This window comes from Saccopteryx bilineata, chromosome 3, assembly GCF_036850765.1.
Source record: "Saccopteryx bilineata isolate mSacBil1 chromosome 3, mSacBil1_pri_phased_curated, whole genome shotgun sequence".
Lineage (NCBI taxonomy): Eukaryota > Metazoa > Chordata > Mammalia > Chiroptera > Emballonuridae > Saccopteryx > Saccopteryx bilineata.
In genome coordinates this window covers 315,348,084-315,364,804 of record NC_089492.1, presented here as the reverse complement: position 1 = coordinate 315,364,804, position 16,721 = coordinate 315,348,084, and the positions used below count along the sequence as shown (strand labels likewise).

At 45.6% G+C, this 16,721-nt stretch overlaps 1 protein-coding gene across 1 annotated transcript; it reads left to right on the top strand.

The window, feature by feature from the left end:
- Positions 1-7,243: 7,243 nt before the first annotated feature.
- On the top strand, positions 7,244-12,989 carry LOC136329339 (seminal plasma protein A3-like). Its single transcript, XM_066265342.1, has 5 exons — positions 7,244-7,328; positions 8,805-8,834; positions 10,467-10,595; positions 12,207-12,352; positions 12,852-12,989. The coding sequence occupies exons 1-5, from the start codon at positions 7,253-7,255 to the stop codon at positions 12,852-12,854; spliced, it is 384 nt and encodes a 127-aa protein (XP_066121439.1). The 5' UTR covers positions 7,244-7,252; the 3' UTR covers positions 12,855-12,989.
- The last annotated feature ends 3,732 nt before the right edge of the window (positions 12,990-16,721 follow it).

Below are 16,721 nucleotides of genomic sequence, written 5' to 3'. Positions count from 1 at the left end.
CATGATCACTGGCTTGAGCCCAAGGTTGCTGGCTAGAGCAAGGGGACACTCGCTCTGCTGTAGTGTCCCAGTCAAGGCACATATGAGAAAGCAATCAATGACATCTAAGGTGCCGCAATGAAGAATTGATGCTTCTCATCTCTCTCTCTCTCTCCCTGTATGTCTGTCCCTATCTGTCCCTCTCTCTGTGTGTCTCTCTCTGTCTCTGTCAAAAAAAAAATTCTAGACCCTGACCAGTTGGCTCAGTGGTAGCACATCAACCCATCTTGTGGAAGTCCCGGGTTTGATTCCCGGTCATGGCACACTGGAGAAATGACCATCTGCTTATTTCCCCCTTACCCCACTCCTTTCTCTCTCTTTCTCTCTCTTTCTTTCTCTCTCTCTCTCCCTCTCTCTCTCTCTCCCCCTCTCCCTCTCCCTCTCCCTCTCCCTCTCCCTCTCCCTCTCCCTCTCCCTCTCCCTCTCCTTCTCCTTCTCTCTCTCCCTCTCCCTCTCCCTCTCCCTCTCCCTCTCCCTCTCCTTCTCCTTCTCTCTCTCCCTCTCCCTCTCCCTCTCCCTCTCCATCTCCTGCAGTCATGGCTCAATTGATTCTAAAGCTTTGGCCCTGGGCACTAAGATGGCTCCATAGAGCCTCCAACTCAGGAGCTAAAAATAGCTCAGTTGTGAACATGGCCCCAGGTGGACAGAGCATCAGCCCCAGAAAGAGGTTGCCAGGTGGATCCCAGTCGGGGTACATATGGGAGTCTATCGCCCTGCCTCTCACTTAAATTTTTTTTATTAATTTTTTTTACTTCTTTTCAAGAATTACTTTTCTCTGTCTCTCTATAAATTAATAAAAATTAAACCCTGGCCGGATAGCTTCATTTGTTAGAACTTTGTTCTGGACCACGGAGGTTGTCGGATTAATTCCTTGTTTAGGGCACATACAGGATCATCTCGATGTTTCTGTCTCTCTCTGCCTCTCTCTCAAAAACAACAACAAAGACAATTGGGAGAACTAATTGTAAACCAAAGACCGTATCCAGTTTCCTACTGTAAAACTCGGGGATTAAAAGAGTTAGGTATTGCCCTGTCTTCTCAGAGGAAAATAGGTCCACTAGGTAGCTCCGTGCAGAAATCTCAGCTGATGGGGTATGGGAGCTGGTCCTGCCAACCCTACCCTGCAGTCCGCTGTGCACTTGTCTGCGGGCTTGTCTGGAGGCAAGAACTGGCTTGAGGCTGATATACTCGTGCCAGGCACTGCCCCTTCCCAGAGGATCACCGGCCTCTGCAGGATTCACAATGCATCCCCACAAGTACCAGGAAAGGGATGGAGGGAGAGAGAGGGTGGACCTCCGCTGTTCTAGACCAGCCACTAATCTCACTTAAATTTTTAAAAAATTCTGTAACATGATTTTTTTTCTTTGAAATATCCATAATATAAGCTTTGGAGACTGTTTGGTAAGTCCACCATCTGCACCCTCACAGTTTCTACTAATTCCTTTTTTCCAGTGTAGAGTACCTTTTTCCTTTTTCTGTTTACATATCTCATACCTTTTTGTCAACAATTGGACATTTTACATAATAGATTGTCACCACTCTGGATTTTGATTCACTCTACTCCCCAGCCCAGGGTCAGTTGCTTGTCAAGCCACTTGCCTGGACTAATTCTGCGGAGTCTGCTTACCTTGCAGTGACTGCTGCACAGAGGTCCTTTGGAAGTTCTTGATTATTGTTGTTTCTATTTAAACCTGGCTCTTCAGGAATCACCTCTGTTCCAGCAAAGCTTGCTGGTGAGCCAATGACTGACTGGTCAGAAGCCAGTCTTGACTCAGTACAGCTTCCTCCACATGCTGGTGGATCTTTGTGTAAATTGGGGGATGCATCTAAAGTCTGGGTGGTGTGTAATCTGCACCAGCTTTACTTTTGTGTCCACAGGCCTTACACTCACGGGGGACAAGCAGATGGTGGGGGCCGTCTTTGCTCTCATGCGGCTCCCATGTGAACACAGGCTTCTAGATCCCCTATCATATGTGATAGCTTATCTTCTTGGGGATATCGTGTTCCTTAGATCGCCCTGTTAAATCCCGACTTGTCTGCTGCCCTTGTTTTCTGCCCAGCCAGTGCCACAAGCTTGCTGGGGTATGGCTCTCTCGGAGTTTGCCATTGTCTTTGACAACAACACGTCTTTGACACGTGGGCACGTGATTTTCTATGCTCAACTCCAAGTCCATCCCTCCCCTCCAGGTGAGGCTGCCAGTCTGGAGGCTTGGTCCGTCCTACTAGGACCTCCGCTCCAGGGAGACAGGGCAGGGAGGCTGGGAGTTAGTTTTAGGCAAAAATGCCACAGAATTCCATTTTTCTTACTGTGTTTCAGTATTTTTTTTTAAGTACTATTGAATTGACATGATGGTGTTCAATTTCCAGAGTCATGAAATGGCTATTTTTGTGAATTTTGTCATCATTGCCTTTTGGAAGGAAGACCTATCAGGCTTCTCACTCCCCTGTTCTGGGAACCCCATGCACTCTTTTTATTCTTAACTTATGTTTCTTGGTTTGAACCTCGTAACAAAACTCTGGGTTGAAGTTATTGGTATTTTCATTTTACAGATGACAAGACAGGGCCAGAACAGATAACATCTTTCCCCCAGGTCATCCTACCTAGAAAATGAGTGGAGCAGGCCTGGTTCTAAAGGTTCTTAACCAGGCTAGGGACAGGAGGAGCCCACTCCTCACCGGCACAGAAGAGACCGCCAGCAGAGGGGACACCGTGAGGGTCTCTTGCTAAATCTGCTGTAAGGATGAGAAACAAACTTGAGTAACAGCCTTCCAGTGTTTTAAACAGCTTTGTGGCAATTTAATTTACACATCACACAATCTATTGATTTAAGGTATACAATCCAGTGGTGTTTAGTATATTCACAGTTGTGCAGTCATCATCACAATTAATTTTAGAACAGCTCCATTCTCTCCAAGAGAATCCCAATGCTCATCATTAGTTACTCTAGTTCCCACCCTCCCAGGCCTTAGCAAGTCTAAGCCACTTTGTCTTCATAGCTTTGCCTATTTTGGACACATTCTATAAGTGGGATCAGAGCACATGTTGTGTTGGTGCCTGTTTTCTTACACTTAGCATAGTGTCTTCATGGTTTATTCATGTTGTCTGATATGTACGATTATTCTTTTTCTTTTTCTCTTTCTTTCTTTCTCTCTTTCTTTCAGGTGAGAGAAGGGGAGATAGTGAGGCAGACTCCCGCATGCTCCCTGACTGAGATCCACCCAGCAACCCCATGTGGGGGTAATGCTCAAGTACTGAGCTATTTTTAGCACCTGTGGCTGATGTGCTTCAAGGGAACTTGGGCCTGGGGTCCTAAGTGCCTGGGGTCATGCTCAAACCAGTAGAACCACTGGCTACAGAAGGGGAAAAGGGAGAGAAGGGTGAGAGGGCGGAGGAGATACGCAGATGGTCGCTTCTTCTGTGTGCACTGACCGGAATTGAACATGGATGTACATACACCAGGCTGACACTGTATCCACTAAGCCACCAGCCAGGGCCAATTTATTCTTTTTTAATTGTAGAATAATCTTTCATTGTATGGATAGACCATATTTAATTTCCCCATCAAGTGAATATAGATAGATAGATAGATAGATAGATAGATAGATAGATAGATCCCCAGTTCCTAGCACAGAGCTCTTAAAAACCCTGTAATTTTCTAAGTGATAAGAGCAGTAGAAGCAGCTCTTGTTCTAATGTTTCATATTTGACCCTAGTTCTGACATGGAGCTCCGAAGGCCCTTGGGACTTCCTGGGTGATGGGAATATCTTTTGTTCTACTAGGTGACTCTTGGTGGACTGCTGCATGAGGGCTGGCCACCAGAAAGACCAGGCCGTGACTGGAAGCTTGGAATTTTCAGCCCCACTCTCCCATTCTCCAGAGAGAGGAGAGGGGCTAGAAGTGGAACTTACGTTCGATAATGCCGATGTGATGCATGCAGCCTCTATAAAAATCCCAAAAGTACAGGGTTTGGGGAGCTCCTGGGCTGATGAACACGTTAGTGCTAGGAGAGTGTCATGCCAGGAGAAGGCACGGAAGCCCCACACCCTGCCCTGTGCATCTCTTCCATCACATGTTCATCTTTATCCTGTATCATATCCCTTTATAATAAACTGATAAATGTAAATAAACTATTTTCCAAGTTCTGTGAGCTGCTCTAGCAAATAATTCAAACCCAAGGAGGGATGGTGGGAACCTATGATTTATAGCCTATTGGTCAGAAGCGCAGGTGAGCACCTGGGCTTGTGATTGGCATCTGGAATTGGGGAGTACGTCTCCAGGGACTGAGCTCCTAACCTGTGCAATCTGATGCTACGCCCAGGTAGATAGTGTCAGAACTGAGTTATAGGACACCGGCTGGTGTCATGGAATTGCTTGCTGTGGGAAAACCCGCACACATCTGGTTTCAGAAGTGTTGTGCGTGGGGTAGTTGTGAGAGTAAGGGAGAGAGACACACAGAAGGAAGACTGAGTTTTTCTACTAATGTGAGCATATTTCTGGGCTGTATGGTGAGTCTCTGTTTATCTTTTTAAGAAACTTTTTAAGAGGGACCACACCATTTCACATTCCCGTTGCAATGTATGAGGGTTCTAGTTTCTCTACATCCCTGCCAATACTTATTATCTTTTTTTCTAATATTATAGCATCTTGGTGAAATAAAATAGTATCTCCTTTTGGCTCTCCCTGAAAGCTAATGATGTTGGACATCTTTTTCTGTGCTTATTGACCACCTGTACATTTTTTGATGGGCTATCTATTCAGTGTCTTGGCTTATTTTTTAATTGGGTTGTCATTTTATTATCTACATACAAAAGTTCTAGATATGTTCTAGATACAGGATCCTTCCTTAGACCTGATTTCCAAATACTTTCTCCCATTCTGTCAGTTGTCTTTTCACTTTTCTGATTGTATTTTAAGTATTAATTTTTTACTTTTGATGAAGTCTAATTTATATACTTTTTCTTTTGGCACTTGTGCTTTTAGCATCATAGCTAAGAGCTTATTGCCTAACCCAAAGTCTTGAAGATTTACTGTTATATTTTCTTCTGAGAACTTCATATGTAGTTTCAGTTTCAGCTCTTACAGTTAAGTCTCTGATCTGTATATTTTGAAGTCAATTGCAAATGTGAAAGTTTATTTCTGGACTCTCAAGTTAGAGTCCAGTAACCTATATACTTCTGCTAGTACCACACTCTGTTGATTACAGTTCTTCATAGAAGTTTTTAAATTGAGAAGCATGAGTCCTCCACTTATGTTCTTCAAAAAACTTTTTTTTTTTTCGCCTGACCTGTGGTGGCGCAGTGGATAAAGCGTTAACCTGGAAACACTGAGGTTGCCGGTTCAAAACCCTGGGCTTGCCTGGTCAAGGCGCATATGGGAGTTGATGCTTCCTGCTCCTCCCCCCTTCTCTCTCTCTCTCTCTCTCCTCTCTATAATGAATAAATAAAATCTAAAAAAAAAAAAAAAAAAAAAAAAAACAAATTTTTTTATTTTGGGTCCCTTGAAATTTCAAAAATGTCTTTGAGTTTTAGGATTAGTTTGTCAATTTCTGCAAAGAAGCCAGCGTGAATTTTGGTAGGCTTTGCATTAAATGTATAGATCAGTCTGCAGAGGATTGTCATTTAACAATATTAAGTGTCATCATCCAAGAACATGGAATGTCTTTTCATTTACTTAGGTCTTTTTTAATATCTTTCAACCATGTGTTGTAGTTTTCAGAGTATAATTCTTTCCTTTTGTTTTTTTCTTGTTGTTGTTGTTTGTTAAATCTAATCCTAAGTATTTTCTTCTTTGTTTATTGTGGTAAACGAACAGTCCATGGATGTGACCCAGGGTGAGCTGGTGTCCATGAAGCAGCTGCTGTGTGTGGAGTCCCCACAGCAGATAACAGCTCTTAGAACTCACATTGCCCTGAAAGACAGGGATTATTGCCAACCAGGCAGTAGCGCAGTGGATAGAGCGTCAGACTGGGATGCAGAGGACCTTGGTTTCAAACCCCGAGGTCATGGCTTGAACGCAGGCTCATCAGCATGAGCGCGGGGTCACTGACTTGAACGTGGGATCATAGATATATCCCATGGTCACTGGCTTGAACCCAAAGGTCAATGGCTCAAAACCCCAAGGTTGCCGGCTTGAGCACAGGCTCATCTGGTTTGAGCAAGGGTTTACTCACTCTGCTGTAGCCCCCCACCCAGGCACATATGAGAAAGCAATCAATGAACAAGCAATCAACAAACAACTAAGATGCCACAATGAAGAATTGATGCTTCTCATCTCTCTGCCTTCCAGTCTCTATCTGTCCCTCTCTCTGACTCTCTGTCTCTGTCAAAAAATGGGGGAGTTGTTATGTACATTTTGCAAGTGAGGAAATTGAGCCTCAGAAGAAGGGAAGCACTTTTTTAAAAAAAGACTATATTGATTTTAGGGAGAGGAGAGAGAAAAACGGTGGTGGGGAGGAATGAAAAACATCAACTCCTAGTAGTTGCTTCACATATGTGCCTTGACCAGGCAAGCCCAGGGTTTCACATCAGTGACCTCAGTGTTCCAGGTCGAATGTTTTACCCACTGCACCAGCACAGGTCAGACTTTTTTGAGAGTGGGGGAAATTTCATAACAAGTAAATGTGAGGGCTGCAGGCCTTTCTGATCTAGAAAATGGGCCGTGTCTCCAGCGTTCCTTGAGTGCTGAGCCAGGATGAGGAAGCCATTCTGGGAAGATAAACATGGTCGCTGTGAGACATGGCAGAGATACTCCCGCTCTGAAAATGTCTCCTAGGCTGGATGGCTCCTCAGCCAGCTGTGCCCCAACTCTGTGGCTCTGACAGGGACGCCGGTCGGGTTCCTGGTGCTGAGTGTGCAGTCAGGAAATGAAGTGGATTATGCTGAACACCCTGCATGAGCGAATGGCCCTTGCATCTTTCCTTCTCCCCTTCACCTGGTCATGGAACATTAAGTCATTTTAGATGCATTTTAAGTTATTTAAGACTCAGGGACAAAAAAAAAAAAAAAAAAGACTCAGGGACATTAAACCATGAGCCAATGTCCTGTGATTTTACCTGATAAGCTGAACTTCTTGCTCTCAGGCTTAGGAACACACAAGCACAGTCCTGGTGAGGCTGATTCTTATCTGGTTGGAAGGGGTGGTGTGAGGGGAAACAGGTTGTATAAAAAGGCAGCAGAAGTTGACATTTGTCAGTCACAGGAAGGCCAGCAGCCATGGTACCGCTCATGGGAATCTTTTTTATTTGGACTAGCTTCTGTGCACTTCTACAAGAGGGCCTTGCACATGGAGGTGAGGACGGGAGATGGGCTGGAACTGGGCTGGAAGGAAGCACACCAGAAATGAGTTGAATGGTAAAATTATTGATGATGATGATGATGATGATGATGATGATGGCAGCAATCAATATATCTGCCATTTCTTGAGTGTGTCCCAAGGGCCAAATGTTATTATATTATTAAGGACTCTTTTTTTTTTTCAAACAAGTCTCTGAAATGTAAGCCTAGTCAGTAATATTATTGACTATCAATCCTCACAACAGCTATCTTATTTCTAAATATGCTTTCCAACATTCCAGACATGGACAGCCTGAACACAGGGTTACTTATATTGTGCAAAGTGAGTTTTTGATGTGAGTAGGGTTAAATGTTTGGAATAACAGAGAATTATTGTCAGGGAAAATCCATGATTAGTATGGGACTGTTGAGTCCCAGTTGGTTATTTAATTCATGTGTGTCAGTACGATAGCCGAGAGAAAGTGTAAGAGTTTTATCCATCTGCTTTGTGGCAGTCTTCTCATCTATCTGTTTCTAATGAAGTAGATTCCAAGATGTGAAGAACATACAGTGTTGCTAACTATAGTCACTGTGTTGTAGAATAAATTTATGGAACTTACACTTAAAAATGTGTTTGTTCCCAGGCCGGTTGGCTCAGTGGTAGAGCGTCAGCCTGGCGTGCAGGAGTCCCGGATTCGATTCCCGGCCAGGGCACAAAGGAGAAGCACCCATCTGCTTCTCCACCTCTCCCCCTCTCCTTCCTCTCTGTCTCTCTCTTCCCCTCCCACAGCCAAGGCTCCACTGGAGCAAAGTTTGCCCGGGCTTTGAGGATGGCTCTGTGGCCTTTGCCTCAAGCGCTAGAATGGCTCTGATTGCGGCAGAGCGACACCCCAGATGGGCAGAGCATCGCCCCCTGGTGGGCATGCCGTGTGGATCCCAGTCGGGCTCATGCGGGAGTCTGTCTGACTGCCTCCCCGTTTCTAACCTCAGAAAAATACAAAAAAAAAAAAATGTGTTTGTTACATGGGGCCTGACTGGTGGTGGCATAGTGGATAGATCATTGACCTGGGATGCTGATGTCCCGTATTTGAAACCCTGAGATCTGTGGCTTGAGCACAGACTCGCCAACTTGAGTGCAGGGTTGTACAGGATCATCAAGATGATTCTAAGGTCACTAGCTTGAGCTCAAAGGTCGCTGTCTTCAGCAAGGGGTCACTGGCTCAGCTGGAGCTCCCCAAAGGCACATGTGAGAAACAATCAACGAACAACTAAAGTGCCACAACTACGAGTTGATGCTTCTCATCTCCTTTCCTGTCTCTCTGTTAAGTGGGAAGATCTCATATTGTGTTCTTACCATAATAAAATATTACATTTTCATGTGAAAAACAATTTAGAGATGCAAAGCAGTTCATGCCATCAAATGTGTTCAGATTGCCTCCATTTTATTCTCTGCTTGGCTATTTATCTCCTCTATTCCTCTATTTTTTTGCAGCTCATTTGCAACATCAGATCAATATCGCAGGTAAGCAATGTTGGAAAACAATGAAAACAAAACAACGATTAAACCAAACAAACTAATGTGTGGGATGGTCACTGTGACCAGCTCTCTTCACAGGCATTCTACGTACGTGGGCTAAGTTTGCCCTCTCAGCCATGGGAGGTACAGGTGCACACATTCCCCAGGCTATAGGTAGAGCACAAGCCCTACCACCTGCCTCCAGTTGTTGTTTTAAAATTTATTGATTGATTTGAAAGAGAGAGGAAAAGGGATGAGGGGAGAGAGAGGGGAACCTCGATCTGTCGTTCCACTTATTTATTCATTGGTTGATTCTTGTATGTGCCTTGACAGAGATTAAAGCCACAACCTTGGTGTATTCAGACGATGCTCTAACCAACTGAGCTACCCAGCCAGGCCCCCTCTCCTCCCACCCCCTCCACCCTGAGTTGTTTATTTATTAAAGCCAAGCCACCAGTACATAGTGGGGTTGGAATCTCAGGACAGGGCCTCATTCCAAGGGATGGCTTCTTAATAAGGGAGCCTGTCCAAGAAGTGTAAGGCAAGGCTGGGTGGGGGGAGAGGGTATCAAACAGAAACACGCACAGGAGTCGCAGAGGGGTGATGTTTGCCGCCAGTAAATTCAGTGAGGCAGCTGAGAGAATCCATCCAGGCCAGAGATGCCTAGACCACAGCCATGGTCACACAGCCACAAAGCCCTCTCTGGGTTTCCATAGTTAACATCTTCAATCTACTCAAAGGCCAAAGTCAGTGCACACTGAAACTCGCTTAGTTACACCATGAATGTGACTCATTATTGGTCTTCTGAACAATGTGAGGCAGATTATTAATGAAAATAGCAAGAGAGCACCTGTATTCACAGATAAAAAATGTACTTAGACTTTTGGTGTTGAATCAGGTGGAGCAGAAGCTCCAGACACAGCAAATAAAAATTATAATTCCACATCAGGCCCTGGCTGGTTGGCTCAGCTGTAGAGCATTGGCCCGGTGTGTAGAAGTCCCGGGTTCAATTCCCAGTCAAGGCACACAGCAGAATTGACCATCTGCTTCTCCACCCTTTCCCCTCCATCTTCTCTCTTTCTCTTTCTCTCTTTCTCTCTCCTCCTCCCTCAGCTTCAAATGGTTCAAGCAAGGTGGCCCCAGGCACTGTGCATGGCTCCCTGGCCTCACCTCAGGTGCTAAAATAGCTCATTAAATGAGCAATGGAGCAGCAGCCGCAGATGGGCAGAGCATCACCTGCTAGGGGGCTTGCTGGATGGATCCTGGTCGGTCGGGGCACATGCAAGACTCTGTCTCTCTGCCTCCCTGCCTCTCACTTAAAAAAAAAAAAAGAATAATTCCAAATCAAGCTGCTTTATGGTCTGGCAAGCTGATCTGTGGCCTGGAGCTCCAATGTCCATGAGAAATGTCTCTGGGTAAATAATGTCACTGGAAATTAAATCTGTCATCAGGCAGGGTCCATATCATATTGACCTTCACATCCCTGATGCTTAGTAGAGGGCTCTGCACGTGACAGGCCCCTTGTAGTGGTTGTGATGGGCTGGGTTGCACAGAAATGTTGCCAGAACTACTGCAGAGACGGTGACACACTAAAGAGCTGAAGAAGAGAACAACGTCTGCTTTTTTTGTTTCCTTCAGATGACTGTACTTTCCCTTTTACCTATGGAGGCCAGAAGTATTTTGATTGCACTTCACGTGGTTCTATATACCACTGGTGTTCTCTAGATCATGAATACTCAGGGAGATGGAAATATTGTGCAAAGGATGGTGAGTATGCAGCTTTTCCTCAGATGAGAGCATGTGGCTTTCCAGATGGAGGGAGATTTCCGTAACTGCCTCCTAAGTGGGAGCCTCATGCCCCTCCTCATCCGCCCCAAGCGTGCCCTCTCTTTCCTCTTTGTCTGTTTTCCCTATTGATTTGAGAGAGAGAAAGAGGACAAGAGAGGAAAGGGGGAGGGAGAGAAAGGTATCAACTTGTTTCACTTAGTTGTTTCATTTAGTTGTGTACCCATTGGTCACTTTTTTTCTTTCTTTCTTTTTTTTTTTCTTTTAATGACAGGAGGGGAGACAGAGACAGATTCCTGCATGTGCCCCAACCGGGATCCACCTGGCAAGCCAACTAGGGAGCAATGTTCTGGCCATCTGGGGCCCTTGCTCCATTGCAGCTGGAGCCATTTTTTAGCACCTGAGGCGGAGTGCATGGAGCCATCCTCAGCGCCCAGACCCAACTTGCTCTAATTGAGCCATGGCTGCAGGAGGGGAAGAGAAAAGAGAGAGAGAGAAGCAGGAGGGGAGGAGTGGAGAAACAGGTGCTTCTCCTGTGTGCCCTTACCAGGCATCTAACCCGGGACATCCACACACCAGGCCAATGCTCTACCACTGAGCCAACTGGCCTGGGCTGATCACTTTTTATTATGTGCCCTGACTGGTGGTTGAACCCACCATCTCTGGCATGCTGGGTTGATGCTTTATCCACTGAACCACCTAACCAGGGCCCCTTTGTCTTGATAAGACTAAAATAACTGCCCTGGCCAGGTAGCTCATTTGGTTAGAGCTTCATCCGGATATACCAAGGTTGGGGATTAGATCCCTGGTCAGGGCACATATAAGAACCAACCAATGAGGCCCTGGCCAGTTGGCTCAGTGGTAGAGTATCGGCCCAGCACATGGAAGTCCCGGGTTCGATTCCTGGTCATGGCACACAGGAGAATCACCCATCTGCTTCTCCACCCTTCCCCTCTCCTTCCTCTCTGTCTCTCTCTTCCCCTCCCACAGCCAAGGCTCCATTGGAGCAAAGTTGGCCCAGGTGCTGAGGATGGCTCCATGGCCTCCACCTCAGGCACTAGAATGGCTTGGGCTGAGATGGAACAATGCCCAAGATGGGCAGAGCATTGCCCCTGGGAGGCATGACAGGTGGAACCGGTCGAGTGCATCTGGTTGGGCGCATGTGGAATCTGTCTACTGCCCCACTTCTAATTTAGGAAAAATAAAAATAAAAAAAAGAATCAACCAATGAGCTTAGCCTGTGGTGGCGCAGAGGATAGATCATTGACCTGGAATGCTGAGAGGGCTGGTGTGAAACCCTGGGCTTGCCCCATCAAAGCACATGCAACAAGCAACCAATGAACCACGAAAGTGAAGCAACTATGAGTTGATACTTCCCGCTCCCCACCTCCTCTCTGTAAAATCAATAAATGACATCTTTTAAAAAAAAATTTAAAAAAAAGAATCAACCAATGAGGGCATGAATGAGTGAAACAACAAATTGATGCTCCTCTCTTTAAAATCAATAAAAATTAAAAAGTAGATCTATTTTTGAAAAAGACTAAAATGAGCTAACCACAACTAATTTCCTCATCCCTTCCTTTCACTTTTCAGACTATGCCAAATGTGCCTTTCCCTTCGTCTATATGGGCAAAGTACATTACAGTTGCATCACTGATAAGAGCGTTCTTCGGAAGGCATGGTGCTCGGTTACTGCAAACTATGACGAGGATGGAGCTTGGAAGGAATGTTACTCCAAGGTAAGAGTGGCTGGGGCAGGATGAGAACAGACGGAATGAGTAGGGGGGAGATGGAGTTGGGTGAAGAGACGGAATCAGGTGATCCCGAGGGAGTGAGGAGACAGGTGGAGAGGTGGAGAAGGAGAAAGGGAGCAGGAGGAAGGGTGAGAAGCAGGGTTTGGAGAGAAGAGAAAGGGAGCAAAGAAGGAAAGAGGAAAAGACAAAAGGCAGAATGCAAAAGATGAAGAGAGGAGAGTTAGCAAAGGAAGAACAAACAGTTTGCAGGATAAGAGAGCAAAGAAAGGATTGGGGAAAAAAAAGAAAGAAAGAATTAGTGGTAAGAGAAGGAGGGGGAGGGAAGGCAAGAGGGGAAAAGAGCACAAGCCACAGGCTTCTGAGCCCCGGCAAGAGAGCATGGGAGTAGAGCTGGCAGAGAGCAGAGAGAAAAGGAGAAAATTGGAAAAATAAATAGAACTCATTCACATTGATAAGAAGACCATGTTACATTCCTACTGTGCAGTGACGCTCCCCACGGCCAACCTTTGAAACTGAAGTGCAGAAAATCAGGAAATCTCATGCATGGAGGTCATGCTCTGAGTGACAGTGGTGAAATCCTTTCCCTGAAACTCCATGTCCCCTCCTGCCCCCCAATAAACCAGGTCCTCTGCAGGTGTGACTTTGTTATTCTTTCCTGAAAGAAGCCATCTTCCACATGGGAGGGGCTCTGCATGAGCAGGGGGATCACACACAGGGTCTTCACGTCCTGGCCTTCTCCTCTTCCAGACCTGAAACATCACACACCCCGGCTGCCTTTTGTGTGGGCCTGAGTGAAAGGCAGAGGTGTGGGAGGCCGCGGGCAAGGAGGCTCCCCGCGGCCACAGAGGGCTGTGCTGCCATGGACAACTTGTCTTTCCAACTTCACTGAAACGTTCTCTTTCTGGAAATATTCTCCAACTCCAGTGGAAGGCTCTCTGGACATGTTCTCCCAGTCTTTCACTCCCTGCTTAGAATTCAACCATCCATCTTCCCTGGGGGACTTGAGTCTTTGGGAGGACACGACGGACTGTGTTGTCTGTCCCGGCCTTGGTCCTAAGTGCAGAACCCGACACACACTGGGTCATCCAAGACATTTTTCAAAAGGCCTATTGCTCGATAAACATATTCTAGAAAAAGTACTTCAGTAAATAGCTGGGTATGAATGAGACACAGTTAAATTCACAGGTGCCAGAAACAAAGGGCCTGAAAGGCAGGGCCTAACCTGTACTCCGGGGCCCGAGCCACTAGGGAGGTATGTAATAGTGGCTGTGAGACCTCTCAGTCACCAGTGGGGTCACCATTGATGGCCTTTATGACACTGAAGTTAGTAATTGAGACTATAACTTAAAACCAAGTCATAGTGTGGGCTATCCAGTTAAAGAATCTAGAAAATCTTCTATTTGTGGTCTCAGAGAAGCAAGAAAGAAATCTGACACTCTAAATGGATTATAAAGAAATATTTATTCAGAGCCTGACCAGGTGGTGGCGCAGTGGATAGAGCGTCGGACTGGGATGCGGAAGGACCCAGGTTCGAGACCCCGAGGTCGCCAGCTTGAGCGCTGGCTCATCTGGCTTGAGCAAAGAGTTCACCAGCTTGGACCCAAGGTCGCTGGCCCCAGCAGGGGGTTACTCGGTCTGCTGAAGGCCCATGGTCAAGGCACATGTGAGAAAGCAATCAATGAACAACTAAGAAGTCGCAACGCGCAACGAGAAACTGATGATTGATGCTTCTCATCTCTCTCTGTTCCTGTCTGTCTGTCCCTGTCTATCCCTCTCTCTGACTCACTCTCTGTCTCTGTAAAATAAATAAATAAATAAAACTTATTTTAGAAATATTTATTCAGAAAATATACCCAGTATCAGTAAGAACAGGGAAAGTCTGTGAGATCTGGTCTGTAGCCCCCACGCCCACCACCCACCCCAGCTCTGTGTGATGCAAGTAACATTATGAGTGGATGGAGCCAAAAGACAGCTTCCCCTTCTTCCATTTCCCAGACAAGACCTGTGGCATCACCACCCAGGGTGGCAGCTGCCCCCTCACTCATCCCTTCAACCGCACATCTAGAGGGTAATTTCAGGCAACTGGGACTGACAGATTGGAGACTCTCTCCTCCACCCAGCTGTCAGTCACTGGGTCCAGGCCCCACCCCGCGACAGCAGGCTCAGAATACTGAGTTCCCTGTCACTTTTGCCCCAGCCTGCTTGTAGTGGAGAGTTTTCCGTGCTGGGAGAAGCAAGCCAAGAAGGCCAGAGGGGCTAACCACTGGCCAGTGCCCAGTTCGTGAAGCAAGAGTGACATTCTGAGAAAAGCCCTTCACGGTCCTTGACTGCAAGCTGTGGCTCAGAGATCAAGATAAAAGCAGAGGTACAAAATTAATTTTAAAAATAACTTAAAATTTAAAAATTGCCATGTACAAAATAAATTTAAATGTATTTGAATAGTCTAGCAATGAATAACTCCAACACAAAATTAGGAAAACAATTCTATTTACAAATAAGAACAGCTTTGAATTTCTTCCCCAGAAAGTGACTTTGTTATTATTTTTTTAATATTTCATTTATTGATTTTATGGAGTGTGGGGTGAGGGATGAGAAGTAGTTGCTTCACTCTAGCTGTTCATTGGCTGTTTGTTGTGTGTGCCGTGACCAGGTAAGCCCAGGGTTTCGAACCAGTGACCTCAGCGTTCCAGGTCAGTGCTCTATCCACTGCGCCGCCACAGGCCAGGTGAAAATGACTTCATTTGGAATAGAATGGGGGGTCATTCATGACTAAAGACACTTTTGCAAACTGTGGAGATGTTGGTGGCAAGTAAGGCAGAAGGGCCTGGTGGCTCCCTGACAAGCCAAACCCTGGGCTAGTGTTTAACTAGAGAGAACTAGGGAAAGAGACAGCAAAGAGGAATCCTCCAGGGCTCAGGACTAACCTCCAAGCTTGGCCTTCGAAACGACTCCCACCTGAATTTCACTGTGAAGCAAGTTATGTCCCAGGGCACTGTCAGAAACAATATTCAGCCAGCAATTAGTGAAACCTAACAGCTGGGTGTAATGACAACAAAGGCAAACAGCTCAATGAAGAGATGAGGAGGAGGGGAAAGACAGTCACACTGTCTCTCAGGGTGACTGTGCCTCCAGGGAGGTCTCTGTGAGAAGCAGCATCAGAGGTTCCCTGGAGAGAAAGCAGAGGGTGCTGAAGTAGTCCAGCCAAGTCCCTAAAAACAAACAGACCACAACAACAAGAATCCCTGGGCAAGTAGTAATAAGAATGCAGAGTTGAGGTCATATATAAAATGTACAGGTTTCAATAAAAAAAAATGGAGACATACAATGATATGAGAAAGTGTGACTCATACATAGGGAAAAAAACTGATTCATACACAAAATTGCAGGATATTGTATTTCTATAGTCTAGCAGTGAATAACCCCAAAACAAAATTAAGAAAACAATTCCATCTATAATGGTATAAAAATAATGAAGTAGGAGTATATTTAACCAATGAAGCAAAAAAGTTATAAAACTTACAAAATATTGTTAAAAAAAATTTTTTTTAAGTGAGAGGAGGGGAAGAAGTGAGACAGATGCCTGCATGCGCCCCAACTGGGATCCTCCCAGCAACCCCTGTCTGGGGCCCATGCTCAAATCAACCGAGCGATTTTTAGTGCCTATGGCTGACTCTGACCAGCCGAGCTATCCTCAGCACCCAGGGTCGATGCTCGAACCAATCAAGCCCCTGGCTGCGTGAGGGGAAGAGAGAGAGAAGGGGGAGAGGGAGGAGAGAGAAGCAGATGGTAGTTTCTCCTGTGGGCCCTGACCACGAATCGAACACGGGATGTTTATACTCATGGCTGATGCTCTATCCACTGAGCAAGCCAGCCACGGCCTGAAAAAATTAAAGAAGGCCTAAATAAATGGAAAGCTCCCATGGCGATTGATTGGAAGACTTAATATTGTTATGATGGCAGTTCACCCAAACTGAGCTACAGATTCAGCTCAATCCTTATTAAAACCTCTGCTGTCCTCTGTACAGAAAATTGACAAGCTAATTCTAAAATTTGTATGGAAATTCAAGGATCCCAGAACAACCTAAACAATCTTGAAATGGAAAAACAAAATCAATCTAAGACTCAGACCTCCCCATTTCAAAACTTACTGCAAAGCCAGAGTAATCAAGACCATGTGGTTCTGACCTTTCGATAGACATATGTCCATGGACTAGAACAGAGAGACCAGAAATAAACTTTCACATTTATAGCCAAGTGATTTTTGGACAAGAGAATGGACTTCTTAGCAAATGGTGCTGGGACAACTGATCATCCGCAAGGAAAAGGATGAAGTTAAACCCCTGTAGTATTAGTT